The sequence below is a fragment of the Choristoneura fumiferana genome, chromosome 10, assembly GCF_025370935.1.
Source record: "Choristoneura fumiferana chromosome 10, NRCan_CFum_1, whole genome shotgun sequence".
Lineage (NCBI taxonomy): Eukaryota > Metazoa > Arthropoda > Insecta > Lepidoptera > Tortricidae > Choristoneura > Choristoneura fumiferana.
In genome coordinates this window covers 9,265,440-9,280,967 of record NC_133481.1, presented here as the reverse complement: position 1 = coordinate 9,280,967, position 15,528 = coordinate 9,265,440, and the positions used below count along the sequence as shown (strand labels likewise).

General features: G+C 35.7%; 2 protein-coding genes across 3 annotated transcripts; one reads left to right on the top strand and one right to left on the bottom strand.

The window, feature by feature from the left end:
• Positions 1–242: 242 nt before the first annotated feature.
• LOC141432046 (protein YIPF6) lies at positions 243–6,228 on the bottom strand. Its single transcript, XM_074093414.1, has 6 exons — positions 6,101–6,228; positions 5,462–5,581; positions 5,223–5,301; positions 4,090–4,264; positions 1,294–1,451; positions 243–907 (listed from the first exon to the last, which is right to left on the bottom strand). The coding sequence occupies exons 1-6, from the start codon at positions 6,125–6,127 to the stop codon at positions 789–791; spliced, it is 678 nt and encodes a 225-aa protein (XP_073949515.1). The 5' UTR covers positions 6,128–6,228; the 3' UTR covers positions 243–788.
• A 138-nt stretch (positions 6,229–6,366) lies between these two features.
• LOC141432040 (uncharacterized) lies at positions 6,367–14,835 on the top strand. 2 transcript variants are annotated; one of them, XM_074093403.1, is made up of 9 exons: positions 6,367–6,884; positions 8,279–8,428; positions 8,875–9,027; positions 9,452–9,614; positions 9,791–10,026; positions 10,535–10,652; positions 12,318–12,508; positions 12,934–13,063; positions 14,418–14,835. In XM_074093403.1, the coding sequence occupies exons 1-9, from the start codon at positions 6,750–6,752 to the stop codon at positions 14,801–14,803; spliced, it is 1,662 nt and encodes a 553-aa protein (XP_073949504.1). In that variant the 5' UTR covers positions 6,367–6,749; the 3' UTR covers positions 14,804–14,835. The 2 variants fall into 2 exon arrangements, with proteins under 2 accessions (XP_073949504.1, XP_073949505.1); XM_074093404.1 differs by lacking the exon at positions 6,367–6,884 and adding an exon at positions 7,127–7,284.
• Positions 14,836–15,528: the final 693 nt, after the last annotated feature.

Genomic DNA, 15,528 nt, shown 5'->3' with positions numbered 1-15,528 from the left:
TGGTAGCAATTGAAGTAGTAGTGTTGTACTAAAGGATACTAAAGGTAATAAATGTTGTGTCATACTCATACTATTGTATGTTGTGGTGAGAAAACTATTCTAGTTAAGATATGCCATATATATATTTTAAATATTTATATGACCCGGCTACTCGCCGTAATTAATGTAAAATCTCGAATTCCAATTTACTGTGTATTTTTAGACCCATTTAATGTTTTATAAGGATTTCAATAAAAACTGAATTTGACGGAAAATAGCCTTTTAATTCATAGGTGTACAAAAACTGCGGCGCGCAGTGAAGTAATTCGGAGACATCGACTACACTGATTGGAATGTTAATGCTGTTCAATAAATAGTTAAATTTCATCAAAAATAATATACAACAGACTTGCGTGTCATTGTCGTCATGCCAAGATTGTCGTTTGAAATAAAACCACATAAAACTTGTGGTCACGTAAAGTCCCAAAAGCCAAGGCAACCGACAGTCCTTATTATGAAATCTAAGGAATTTAGTATTGTGTACAACTATGTAGGTACAATACCTAAACTCCGGACTATCAGGCCATGCATGAGTATACAAGCTAGCAATTTTGGCAAGACAAGATCGATGACATTCTGAGAGAATTATAAATACACAAGACTGATTGAAATTGATCCGATCAAATAGTATAACAGTCAATAACTAATGACTTAATTTACATCAATTATTCACATAATTAACCTAGTAAATTGTCTGTATCACAATAATAAATACACATAATCACTTATGTTAGTGTACGTTAGTACGTTTAAACGTTACTGTGCGAGACGACCAGCCACGAAAGGATGAAATAGAAGAGGCATATGGGATACACTGCGAGGGCCTTCTTTCCCTCGGGTTGGCTATCACCTAAGAACTTTGTGGCCGCTGGAAAGAAAAACAAAGTTCAGATAGCTTGGTAAGCATAACCTAAATATGTCTATCATATTCCGTAAAGTTCGGAAAGTTGAATGGGACCTACCATTTGCAATTAATGGCACATAAGGTTTTTTAAGTAAGGCTGGCAACTCAAGTAATTAGCCATCAGGACTTCAAATCGGTACGGAGAACACCGATACCGGTAATACCGGTATTTCTTTTGTAACCATGGATTAAAACCACCAATAATACCGATATTTAGGTAACGGTTTCAAGCCCTGCTAGCTATACAAACAATTAATTCAACAAAAGTAGAAAAATACCATCAAAATGAGAACCTCCTTTCTTGAAGACTGTTAATTTCTATGTAAGTACAAAAAATCGTCCGTACTCACCAAAAGTAGCCCACATAAATCCGATCATAGATATGACGAAGCGTAGAAAGAACAGGAAGGTGTTCTGCGTAGTGAACAGCATCACGCGGCAGATGATTAGCGCCAGAGCGATGGGGAACAGGCAGTAGCCTAGGACACACACCGACTGGAAAAAGGAGCTGGAACACAAGCAGAATGACCCTTGAGAACTATTAATATTACTCCATAAATATAAAACAGTGCCGTATCTGACAGATAGGGCTTGAAACTGGTATCAAAAAACCGGTATATACCTAACGCTTTTGTACCTGTACTTTCGGTCTAGTATCAAGCCATACTGACAGGTGACGCACTTCCTAAGCCACAGAGCTAGAGGCTCAAAATTTAGTATTACAGCTAAAGTCTGGTCGCGGAGCACGAAGAATTTAGTACAATGACCTTTCACTATGAGTCTGTTGCGAAACTCTTCGTGTTCCGCGACCGTACTTTATCATAGGGTGCCCTAAAATGTATTTGTTTTTAATTGTCATGAGATAAGAAACTAGTCTATATTACAAGCTTTTATTTAGATTCACCTGTCCCATTGTCTGTCTGTCTGTCCCATAGTCTGTAGTCAAATCTTGCAAGTTGAATTCGATCAACTTTCACTAGTCGGATTGACTTGAAATTTGGTATACTTATGTAAATTGCGCGACAATACAATAATCTGGTAGTTCGGCCAGGATCGTCTCTGCAAGACGGACTTCTTCATCTTCAATGGTTATTTGGTATACAAATGTAGTTTGGGTGACAATGCAGGTAAATTCGACAAAAAGTACAGTCAGCAAAAACGTATTTTTTACCAAAAGCTTATTGCTTTATTCTGCCTCAGGTGGGCATGAACTAATAAAGTAATGAAATAAAGTGAATTATTAACATTTTGTAATTTTAGTTCTTGTTATTTATTTAAACAGATGATTTGATAAATTCCATAGCTTACCACAAAATTCAAAATGTAAAAAGAAAATGAAAAATCGTTTACTTACAGTGTTGTGGTGACAACGAAATCAGCTTGTCTAGTCAAAATATTTACGGATTTACCTCACTGTGTGCTCTCTCTTCTTGTTCATAAGCAAGGGTTAATTCACATGGCATTAAATACATGACTTATAACTAAAACTATACTATTTGGTTAGTGATGCCAAAGTAATATATGAAATAACGCATCATGTGGTTCTATGAAAATAATAGTACATTATGTCTTAAGGGCGGTAAATAAGGAATTACGAACGAGAGTCTATTAGAAGCCCGAAGTCGAAGACTGATGGCTTTAATGAGTCGATGTTCGTAATTCTAGTACCGCCCGTGCGACATACAATGTTTTTCATCACATTTGCGAGTAAAATTGCCGATACCGCTGACTGCTCTCTTGGCAGCGCCAGCTCCACGCCCTCCCCCCCCACAGCATGTGCCCGACGTATGCGCGCCGCGCGCTGCAGGCGCTGCAGCACACCATACAGTAACAAACTCATTTACCGACCACGGGTTTCATGGGTCGAGGGTTTTATTTGGGGGGTTGCATGCAAGGTAGCCTGCATGTTACGACACTGTTTACGAGCAAGTGTGATGAAAATATAAATACTTCGTAGATGGTGAAAGTTGTCATATTTATAGTAGAGAAAATATTACTTTGTAGGAATTCGGTTACTTTTCTAATATCAGGGGAGCACATAAAAACCTTATCAAATCCATTAAATTATGATTGGTTTTTGGAGTCTTTTTGTATTTTTTATTTCAACTCCAAATTTGTTATTTTTACGGGTATCCCGTGGTATTAATACATGCATAAAGTTAGTAAAATATGAATGTACGCGGGGCTTACCGAGTTTTTAACACTAATCAGTAATCAAAATGGATATGGGGAAGAAGGAGGATAGGGTCGAAGCCGAAGCGCGACAGCTCAAGATAGGTTGGTCAGAACGCGCGCGTTTTTAGGTATTTTCATCGTATCGTATTACTAAAACAAATACATATTTTCCAATGTACGTGTGTACGCGATAGAAAACATCTAGTTTTCTAATCATTTTAAATGACTGATCATGATTGTAATGAATTTGGGAGTAGATGCTGACAGCTGAGATACAGGTTTATACCTAGTTCAGTGGTCAGTAACTTAACTAAATTATGTACCTACAATCTCTCTTTTGATCAATAAAATATTATTATTATTATTTATTTTTTATTTCTTGCCTAGGGCCCCCAGATTAGCAAGACCAAGGTTGAAGAATGTTAATGTGTGGTTGAAATCATGATTTTTTTTCCATTATTATACGTTTTAAGCATATTTTTGATTGAAAGGAACACACAGTTTTTTGGCTTTTCTGGGAAGAGTGAAACTCACCTTTACAATTGTTTGCATTGAATTAAGAAATCAATTGGTGGTTGAAAAGGCTGAGAAACCAGTTTTTTTGTTCAAGTAATAGAATATTAGCTGTTGCCCATGACTCCGTCCACGTAGAAGTATGAAAAATGGTTTTAAGTCCTATTCGCAGACCTATCGAATATACACAAAAAAAACATAAAATCGGTCACACCGTTGTTTGGTCACAAACATTGTGACCCGAGAATTTTATATATTTTAATATTGATTTTCTATTCATTTCTCTTCCTCTTTCTTTCGTTTTTAAAATATTTAACATATATTTTCTAAAGCTGTTTTTCATGATAATTTTTGATAAAGGAACATTTGATCAAATTGTTGATTCTTATTGAAAAAATCATTTCAAAAATCATAAGCAGAAAGTTGAGTTAAAAAAAAAACAATCATTAATAACTTACATGTTGCCACCTAACAGCTTGGAGTTGATAGTAACCACAGCAGCACCTATCCACACTAGAACAAACACTTCTGCAAACTCCGGGCCTCCATCGTTCGAGTTATCTGCTCTCTCCGCAGAACCTTGAAGGATTGTTGCCATCAATGTGCAGAGCAGCAATGGGCCCCATAAGTCCCCTGAAACACCACATAAGATCAAATTCAATGGTAAAAGTTGGTTTGAAAGCAAATTAATGTATGTAATTTTCATTATTTTCATCTTAAACCCATATGGGATGTCTAGCACGGCCTATAAGTGTGCAACTAATTTACTTGTGATTTTTGTTATTAACCCCCCCCCGCAAAAAGGCTACTTAAATTCACCTTCTGTTTTCATTTTATGAGTCAGTTTTGTCAAGACCATACTGAGTATATGAAAAAAACGTTGCAAAACTGAAATTTTTTTGGGGACATTTTTTTAAACTATTAGAATCGACTGTGCTCTTGATTCTGAGTAAAATTTAAAAAAAGAAAGGATGCACTTTTTTTGTAAAACACCCATCCACCATGCTATTCTTAAAATATATATATATATATTTTTAATATATACATATCCTACTGCAAACTTTTTTTTTATATTGCTCCCCTATGGCTAAAAGCCTCCTCCATTCTTTTCCACCTTTCCCTGTCTTTGGCCATATGCACCCAACTTATTCCTGCTGTGTTTATTATGTCATCTGCCCATTTCTTCTTCTGTCTTCCCAGATTTTTTTTGCCATTTGGGCCCTGCCATTTAGCTGTTTGGTGAGTCCATCTCTTATTGTACCTGGACAAGTGCCCTGCCCAGTTCCACTTCTGTTTCAAACTAAAATGTAGAGCATCTGTTAATTTATTTTTCATGTGGATGTCTGCATTTCTTGTTTTTTGTATTTTTCTCAGTTTCAGTATACTTCGTTCCATTGCAAGTTGACACAATGAAATTTAGTTTTTTACTTTTTCAGTGAAGACCCAAGGATGTAGGACTACTGGATTTGAAATTCTATAATAGTGATATCTTCACACAAAAATCCAGGCCAGGCCCCCCTGGAAAATATCCCTAGATACCTATGCCAATGCATGATGTTGAATTTCAGAACTAAAATAAATAAGAACTTACATTCTTTTAACAAACTGGTCTTTTCTCTGGGTATCAGGACATGGTAGAACTTGTTGCCAACAGCTCTAAGGTCTCGGAGCTAAAATTAAAAAAAGTTGAATGAACTTAATCATAGTAACTTAATTAATAACATAATACAAGTCTTTTTCTAAAACTTCTGCTGTGGGAAGAAGTATTTTTGCAATTACTGAGATAATTTCTCTAATCTAAAACACAATCAAACTCTGAATGTAACTTACAAATGTTTCTTTAATAGGCTCATCAAGTGTATTAAATTCCATGCTGTCTCCAGAGGGTACTCCTCGTGTTGGCACATTCATCTCACCCTCCACCACGCCTACGTCTCCTGCAGGGTACATCTGAAATAATATAAACAGGTTTTGTTTTAGTTTTATTTTATCAAACTTTTTTTGATATTGAGCATGATGTTACTGATGTAACTGATAAAAAAAAATGACAATTCTTTTTGTGTTTGGTTAAATTTTTGCACATTATTAAGTACAAGATATTTAAATATCAAAGTATCACTTCTACTTCAAATGGAGATAATATTATAAACTAATGAATATATGCTTTAACCCGTGAGCCGGTTCCATGAAAAATGTGAAAATTGTTGCAGATTAGGTACTAGATCGGTGAAGTTGTGTTTGTAACAGTAAAATTCATGACTCATTATCATCAATATTTACTGAGTAAAAATAACGTGTAAAAGTAAATTACATTTCAATGTTGAAAAAATATACGCATAAAGGTTTGTTAGCTAATAATTTAGTTTCACTGAACCGACAATACAGCCTTTTGAAACAAAATTAGGGTGTTTACAGTCACATACTGAATTTTCTTCATTGCATACTGTAACTTTCGTAAAGAATACTTACATCAAATTTGGCTTCGAACGATGTCATATTTGTGTTTAAGATTCACGTTTTTGTTTTCTTAATATTAGCGTGATATTACTAAAAAATACTGCAATTCCAACGCATCAAACTATATAAATATATTTTTCACATTCAATAGAAATGACATTTCATTTCAATTAAAAACTATTTAAGGCAATGTATAAATTGACTGAAAAAAAGCCTTCTGGCAATTATAATAAGTCTCAAACATAGTTGTTAGTGTTACCCTCTTTATAGATCTTCAATTTTATTAATCTAATTCAACAATGTAATGAAATCAAAAGGCTTGCAGGGCTACTACGAAACTCGAAACAAGTAGTTCGTGTCGTGCGGTCCCTCTGACACTTATTATTTTACGAACTTCGAGTTTTGAATTGTAAAACTATATCGTTGCTTTTGCTAAAAACACAACAATTCGGGACGGGACACACTACAATAAAAAAAAACGTCATTTGACATTGACAGATCAATCACAAAACGCATCCGACCGAAATCTCTAAATAATGGGTATTGTTGTGACTTAAAATGTTGTTTTTTCTATAATTCATAGAAAGAAATGCATTGGACGACAATGCTTGTTTAATAATTAATTAAGGTACGTATATTTGTCTTAGACATTGTTTTCAAAATGTCGAATTCATCAACAAGTATGAAGAATCATACGAAGAAACTAAACAGTAGCAGAGATCGGGATAGAAATAAGTCCGTGGCTTCTGAATCTGGTGGCTCCAGTCAGTGTGATACTCCGCCGCTTAACGAAAAGGTAAGTGACCCTAATACTAACTTATTTTATTACCTGTTATGGAGGGTGACACTCTTTCCCGGCCCGGATAATACCAGGATGGAAATACCGACCCTGTTTTTCGTGTATACGCCCATAGAAGCTCCTGTCAGTTTCTATGGGCGTGTACACAAAAAACTAGGCCGGTATTTCCATGTTGGTGTTATTCGGGCCGGGAAAGAGTGTCACCCGTTATGGATGTACCTGACCTGTTATGGATGACCTTTGGTGGGTTGGGGTATAGTAAAAGAGGCCTGATTTTAGTTTATTTTTTTTTTACTCTAAAGGAGACATTAAAATTAGCATGATTGAAAGTTTTTTCTGAAGAATCGGAAGTTGCGAGTTCGGCCATGGAATTACTAAGGAGTCAGACACACTGTAGGTAAGGTTTAATTTCGGTTTAGGTTAGGTTAGTGTGTCATCTTGCTTGAAGGGCATAACTAACCAGAGTAAAAGCCCACGGGAAGCGGTGTTTTTTGTCGAGCCTGTCACAAAAATTACTAACAACAAAAAACGTAGGTAAGGTCCGAACTTGTACCTTCAGATCACTCTCGTTCCTAAATGGTCAAGTTTATAAAAAAACTTCTATCAATAAAAGATCCTTATTTTAAATCAATATTGATTATTATTTTTACTTTTTACTTGCCATTTTTATTTTTCAAATTATTTTATGAAGTTTAATTGGACGATCTCCTGACATTATTGTAATTTTAATTTTATGAGAACCTGTTTTGAATTTTAATTGTTTTATTGCTTTCTTATTATTTTATTCAATTTTAACGTTTTGTGACATTCAATTGTTTTCCAATTGAATCTTTTGCGTATTCTTGACAATTTCAGTATAAATTCTTGTAACTTTGACATGAACAAACTTTGATGTAATTTTATACTAAATTAATAAATAATCTAATCTAATCTTATCTAATGTTTTCTTTAAATTAAAAAAAAAAGTAACAAATATGCAAAAAAAATTTTTGCTTGTAAATTTTCTGTCCTAAATTTGGGCCCCTTTTGCTATACTCCGACCCCTTTCTGATATTATTTAACCAATTAGGACCACTTTTTTTATATATGGCCTAATGTGTAATACTGGGCAATTAAGAGCACTTGAAGTAAAAAAAAACTTTTTTAAATTTTAAATCTGCACTTAGCTGTGTTTATAATCATAGGACAGACACTGTAAACCAAGTTTGACAGCTTATTACTTATGATGAAGCATTATTTATAATCTTTAATTTACTTAACTTGTTAAATCAAAATCTCAGCAAATTACTATTTAAAATTCCTATTTCTTTTAAAAAATACTGTCATATTTTAAACCTGAAAATTAATAATGAATAAGTGATGCATTATTAAAGATGAAATGCTGTTTGTAGGACAGCAGTACATCACAACAAGGAAAGTTTGCTGGGATCAGTGCTGACTCCATACAGTGTATGGCTGACCAAGTTGGTGCAGATATCAACTTAGAGGCCGCCACAAACTTGGCTGAGGATGTCAGTTACAAGCTCAGACAAACTATTAGTGTAAGTACTGGAACACAACCACAAAATTTTATTAATTTTCATCTGTTAATGGCAAAGTTGAATCCAGGAGTGCAAAAATTTTATATTATTAGTCATCAATTGATTTAAATTACAGTCCTTTGGCAAAATTCAACAAACACCACCATTAAATTGTCCACAAAATTGACATGCACAAATTATGTATGTGATATGAAGCTGAGAGCTCATTACAAGCAGTATTCTGCTCTTATTTCTTGATAATAAGTTCAATCTGCACTTTTCTGCACAAACCTAAATTTTCTATCGAAATAATTAGTTGTGTAAATCACAAAAAAATACCTTGTTTTGAGCACATAATTAGTAATACAGTGTGATGAAACCATTGGCTTATAAAGAATAAAGTAAATTTGGAATTTCGATGAAGTTCTGTTGTTGTTATTCCATGTAAATATTGATCTTTTTTTCAGGCTATTGCACTACACAGTGAGATGATGAAGAAGTCGCGAGTGGACAGTTGGGATGTTAATACAATATTTACTCTTTCCGACTCCAGCCCCGTTGTGGGTGCTGCCACCACCAAATATGCTGCTATTGGAGAAGACAAGATATGTTGTCCAATTGTTAGTATGTTGTAACTTTTAGATGAGGTTTCAACTTATTAGCTATACTCACTGGCACAAAATTTGGCCCAGTCTGCATACAAAATTTAGATTTTTTGCCGCTCAGTATATTAGTTTCCTGGGATGAAAAAAATATTATTTTCTATTGTTGTTTAAATAAAAAATTACAAATATGATGCTTGTCAAAGTTCAGCAGGGGAGGTCTGTGACACAATAAATATATTAAGCTAATGCAGTATGGAAGCTACAAACAAATCGACGCGGGTGACGCGTTGAGATGAGTGATTGCGCGCTCTGCGTTGTTTCAATTGCGTGCGCCCCAGACAGTGTTGATGTTTAAAAACTGTGCCTTACCACACATGTTCCTTTTTTTTTGTTGTCAAAATCATTCATCACATTACGCTTTTTACATTTTCTATTTCAGGACACACTGGTGAATTTGACAGAGTATGCAATGACTTCGCAAACCTATACATATTCCACATTGCCTACTGTTTCAGTGGAATGGATTACAGATGAAAAAAGTTTAAGCAACAACACAAATATCAGTGCAAGTTTACAGAATTACTACACAAAAGTTGCAAGAGGTATGTAATGTACTAAATCTGCTTTTGTAGGTATTGGTACCAATGGTGGAGGGGGTCACAGGTACTGATGTGCCAAAGGAAACTTTCCAAAATTGCGGAATATATGATAACAATGGTAATAATGTACTTCCATGAGTGTAAATCCGGTAAGTTTTTAAGATTAATTTGTTTTCCAGCAATACTTAATCTCAGAAAGAAGCCAAAAGAACTAGCAGTACAAGATCTCACAACAAACACAAGGATTGGGCCAATATTCCCGAACCTATTTAACCTGGCAGTGTTAGTGTTGAACGACGACAATCTGAACGCTCTCAACGTACCAACGAAGAAACCATTGCAGGCCAATGTTCTAGATATGGTGGATGCACTATGTTCTAATCCTTGTTGTTTAGACACCAACATACAACAGCAGGTTGGTATTTAACCACTTTAACCTTAATTTAAAAACATTTTAACCTTTCAGGGCCATATCTGTCTGTATCATTGTGTGTAATATTTCTTACTGTAGTATGGAATTTTAACAAAACGTCAAATATTCACGGAAAAAACTTTTTTTTATGATCATCTTGGTTAATATGTATACGTGATTTTATAGAACACAGGCCTCTGATCGGAACGCCAGGATATGGTCGGGCCATAGTCATAGTATCCACGCGGGCCCAGGTGCGGATTGGGAACTTCACACATATCATTGAAGTTCATTGCAGGTGTGTGCAGGTTTCCACGCGATGTTTTCTTTTACGGTTAATTATGATGTCTAAAAGAACGACGAATTGGTTGTAAAATTGGAAGTGAGGATAAAATACGAATTTGCTTAACATTTTTTCACTTTACTACAAATACATTTTAATTTTTAAGATTTTTTTATTTAAATCAATATGGTGTGACTGGGTTATACAATTTTTTGTTTTTTGTTACAGTTCCAACGTCTGTTTCCCGTAATGGTGTCCAATATTCTCGGCAACGGCTCTCTAGCGGACAAAATGGTCATGATACTCACAAAAATAACAAGAACATGGCCGTCTTTTATTGCAATTGGTATCTATGCTTCTGTTCATTTACTTAAGTAATTCTTATATTGAAAATATAGATTACTCTATGAATTTACTTAGTAGTGGTTAGCTGCATTTGTTACGGGGTGGTCGTCTGATGTTTTATTTTAACTGATTTCTTGTAATGGTGGTCACTCATTTTTGCATGAATAAGAGAACACACAAGTGAAGGAAATTTGCATTTCAGAATAAGAATTGGGCACAACAACAAAAGTACCTATGTTGTTGTTGTGCCGTGCCCAGTTTTAGAGACTGACCCGTCTCTTCCCGTGAGTGTCGTAAATGTCGATTAAAGGTCTCTACTCACTACACCGTATCGTGCCATGACCGTAATAGAAACGAGTCAGGAACGCAGTGTCAAGCGCATACATGACCATCGTACTCGTAAACAAAGACGCCATTAACCTGACCATAGACATTTAGTGATGTGAAAACCTAGAACCTATTGCGGAGTAATTAATCTGTTCAGTAAATCGATTATTTATTAATTGAATAGATCAACGTATTTTTGTCTATTTTATTATTTACAATACTTGATTTAGTTTCAAAGACTGTTTACCTATTCAATTATAAAAGTAGTAACTATTTTTTATTTATATTTCCTTTTTTAAAATTTGTGTGTATAAAGTGATTAGACATCTAGTTAAAAGATTGATTCGATCCAGTGGGTGTTTATTTAAGAATTTTGATGAAATCGGTTTGTTTACACTTTTAATAAATTGGATAGGCATAACGTATAGTGGGTATAGTATCATACTTTTCTATACAAGTAATATATGACACGCCTGACACGTTGTTGTTACGGTCATGGTATGATGCGGTGTAATGGGTAGAGACCATTAGGAAGCTGATGTGAAAGTGGGGAGCAGAACTTTAATACCATTATTTGTTGTTGCTGTCAGACTTGTTTACTTTGTTTAATTATAATACCTATCTAATAATAATGTCATGGGACATACTTGACACCAATTGACTTAGTCCGATTCGATTTGTAGCATTCGAGCATGGCGGATGTATACAATATCTAATTTTGCTATTTCTGTTTCTTTGGCTAGTTGAAGTATAATTTTGATAGTGTTTTATGCGGCGATTAACCTTAACAGTGAACAGTGATCACAAAATCCTATATTGCTCTCGTGTCTGACATTTTTTAATGCGAAAGTTGTCTCAACGTGGTTTCTGGAATATTACTATCAAGTTGCAAAAACTACAATCACCGTACAACGTCCCTCTCAAAAGAAAGTTTACCTTGACACTGGCGAAATTGTCCTATTAATTAGGAAAGAAAAGCCATAATAATTATCTTAAAAGAGAAGAAGAAGACCTAGTCCCAAACCAAGCAAAGCTTGTACTATGGATACTAGGCAACGGATAAACATACTTATATAGACAAATACATACTTAAATACATATTGAACATCCAAGACTCGAGAGCAAATATTCGTATTATATATAATCGAACTCGAGACTTCAGGCTTCGCAGTCAGCTTCTCTAAACACTTGGCCATCCGGTCGTCGACAATTGACAAAAGAAAAAACAGTGTCCAATCCAATATTTTCTTCTAATTTAAGTGACGGAGTAATTAGATTTATTTTGTAGGAAACTAGCCCAAGTCTATTGTGACCGAGGTAATATCCTCCGTTGTTTCAGGCAAAGGCATCCTCTTCGAGTACTTATCTCAGGGCAGCAAGGAGCGGCTTACTCCCCCGATGCTGCGTTGCGTCGCCGCGTTGGGTCGTGACGCGTTACTGCGTTGTCTGGGCGCTCACCTCGACTATATTGACGCGTGCGTCAACGCGCCGCGCCGCACGCCGCAACACTCGCAGCGGGAAGCGCTGCTGGTATGTGGCATGCTACACTTAGTTCATATACTGCAATACAATACAAATATTCTCATCGAACACCACAAATCAGTGCAATAAGTTTGTTTGTTTGTTTTCACATATATACACAAAGGAAATACAAAAAGGTTACACAAAAAAATGTAAAGTACAAAAGCGGTCTTATCTCTGTAGGGATCCCTACCAGTCAACCTTAAAGTCAAAAGTTATAAGTTTATAGAAAGACAAAATTCAGGGTAGACAATTTCGGATAGCTGTATGTATAAACTCTTTTCCTGAAAGCCTCGATGTTATACACTCGATATACACTGCGCGATTCCACCTCCAAATTGGGCATTTTTAGTATAATATCACGTAGAAAAACTCTTAATTCATTTAATTCCTTATAACACTACGTTTATTATTAATTTCATCTTGTGTTATAGGACGTGTCGACGGTGCTGCTGAGATCTGAACCGACGACGTTTCTTGAAGACTTCGTGACGACCGACTACACTTTGTACGAGATACTCGGAGACTCCATTATGCCACGACAAACTATTTTTCCTTACAGGGGTATGGACTTATTTCTCTTCTTTCTATATACTCTATATGTATTTTTTTATGATTACAGTCATATATTTACAGTGTTCTTTGTAGATAAAATCCAGAAAGGATCGAGGTTTCAAACTACTAAAACTGCAGATGTCAAAAGTCTTGCTTTTTAACCGACTTCAAAAAAGGAGGAGGTTATCAATTCGGATGTATTTTTTTTTTACCTCAGAACTCCGTCCCGATTTGATTTTTTTTTGCGTTCGTCTAGGGATGTCTTCAATTAGGTCCCATAAGCACCAAATCAGGATCTGATGATTGGATCTTAAAGAAATCGAGGGAACTCTTCAAATGTTGTAGGGACACCTATAGTAAATTGGATATATTTAGTAGTAACTCGAGCAAATGCTCTTAAAAATCATAATTTGGTGAAGTGGAACTGATGATGAAGACCACAGTTGACCATCGGAGTTACTACTCAATAACAAGTATTTCACGGGTTGAATTTCAACTACTTTAACAAGCAATTAAACAGTTGCTAAGCAATTTATGCGCCTCGTAATACATATGGTAAAACGGGTGGTGAAGCACCAGGACTCCTCAATAATGAACGTCTCTGCATCGGAAAAAGCAATCTTTCGTAAAAGGTGATGAGCAATTGATATTAAACTATTGTATCTTAGATTATTCACACTGAAAAGCGCGAAAAAAATATTTTGTAATAAAAAATTGAACATACTACAAAAAACCATGATAATATTTTTCTACCAGTCTGAAGTCGGTCGGTGCCTCAGCACGAGGCAGTAGGAGTGATTGAAGCCCAATATAAAGTGCGTAGGTGAGGTACTCGTGGATGACTATAGGTCCACTCCTGCTGGCTCGTGCTGAGGAACCGACCGACTTCGGACTGGTAGAAAAATATTTTCATAGTTTTTTGTAGTCGGTTAAATTTTTTGTTATAATTAACTTTAAAAGTGCAGATGTCTTACATTAAATTAGATTTTATTATCTTCATCTGTAACTTATAAATGATGTAAGTATGTAAGGTACTGTCACGATCGTTAATTTGGGACCCACTTAAGATCGAATATCTGTCATTTTCTATGACAATTCAACCGGTTTTTTGACGACATGGGTCGCAAATGAGCGCTTGTGTTCGTACCTAACTATATAGACAAATCTTAGAATTTGTTTTATCATTAAAAATTTTACAGGTATGCGTAGACGCATAGACAATGCAATAAATTCCTTTAGGTACATCAGCAAAAAAACGTGTTATAAAAAATTCAATCCTTTGCAAAAACTTAGATGATCATATGTTTTTGCATGTCTTGTTCATGTCATTTCGCTGAGCTTAAAAGTTTGCTTTGTCCGACAGATGAAGTCCAAAATGGGACAGTGAATGCCGAGAAAACGTCAGAAGAGGAGTATTCCTACGTACCTTTGAGGCCCGTAACGCGGCGGTCAAAAGTCCACCTCATCCCTGTCGCCAAGAAACTCAAGAATGGTATACACAGAGAGGCAGTCTTCGAACCCACCAAGTTTAACACAAAATCGATACACATCAAGTTAAAGAGTTGTAGGACTCGAGAAATACCTCTAAAATTGACTCGTGTGATGATTAGTAGAGCTCAAGTGAACAATGTGTATGTGCCTAGTGCGCCGAGCGGCGGCGTGGTGGTGGCTAGCGGACTTCTAAACAGATTTAAGTACAAACTAAGTAGAAACAGTGCATTTCCAATATTTGGAGCTTTGACCTTGTAGCTACCTTATTTAAATATAACTTATTGTTTTTTTGAAGTTGTTTTATTGTTATTCACAGTTTGGTGTATATGATACTGGCCAGTTTGGGAAATATGATCACTGCAAAAATATTTTGACGAGTTTGCAGCATAGATGTTAAGGGTCAGTACAGAGGGGCTGCATTCCAACTGCAAAATAACCGCAACTGCCGATTGCCCATACATTTTTCGTTGCAGTTCGATTGCAATCGGCACAACTGTACTCTGACTGCAATTGAAGTGTATGGGCAGTCGGCAGTTGGCAGTTACGTAGCAGTTGGAATGGAGTCCGTATGTACTGGCCCTAATGCATGCCATTTTTATTTCGTTTCCCAACGAATAAAATACCGTTACTGTAGGCTTTTAGGGCACTGTTTTTTTTAAAATCATAACACGAACGCATCAAATAAATATCATGGGACACTTGACACCAATTGACCTAGTCCCAAACTAAGCAAAGCTTGTACTATGGATACTAGGCAACGGATAAACATACTTATATAGATAAATACATACTTAAATACATATTAAACATCCAAGACCCGAGAACAAACATTCGTGTTATTCACACAAATATCTGCCCCGGCCGGGATTCGAACCCAGGACCTCAAGCTTCGTAGTCAGGTGCTCTAACCACTTAGCCATCCGGTCGTCCGGGGTTTTAAAATTATTAGCATTTGAAAGTAAAAAAAAACCGTGTTGGCTACA

Bases quoted from the DNA above. Each gene is read 5' to 3' on its own strand.
- LOC141432046 (XM_074093414.1), bottom strand. From the start codon at position 6,127: ATGACATCGTTCGAAGCCAAATTTGAT. The intron at 4,265-5,222 runs GTAAGTTCTTAT...GTGGTGTTTCAG, and splicing joins GACCAGTTTGTTAAAAGAAT to GGGACTTATGGGGCCCATTG. The intron at 908-1,293 runs GTGAGTACGGAC...TTTTCTTTCCAG, and splicing joins ATTTATGTGGGCTACTTTTG to CGGCCACAAAGTTCTTAGGT.
- LOC141432040 (XM_074093403.1), top strand. From the start codon at position 6,750: ATGTCGAATTCATCAACAAGTATGAAGAATCATACGAAGAAACTAAAC. The intron at 10,653-12,317 runs GTATCTATGCTT...CCGTTGTTTCAG, and splicing joins GCCGTCTTTTATTGCAATTG to GCAAAGGCATCCTCTTCGAG. The intron at 13,064-14,417 runs GTATGGACTTAT...TTTGTCCGACAG, and splicing joins AACTATTTTTCCTTACAGGG to ATGAAGTCCAAAATGGGACA.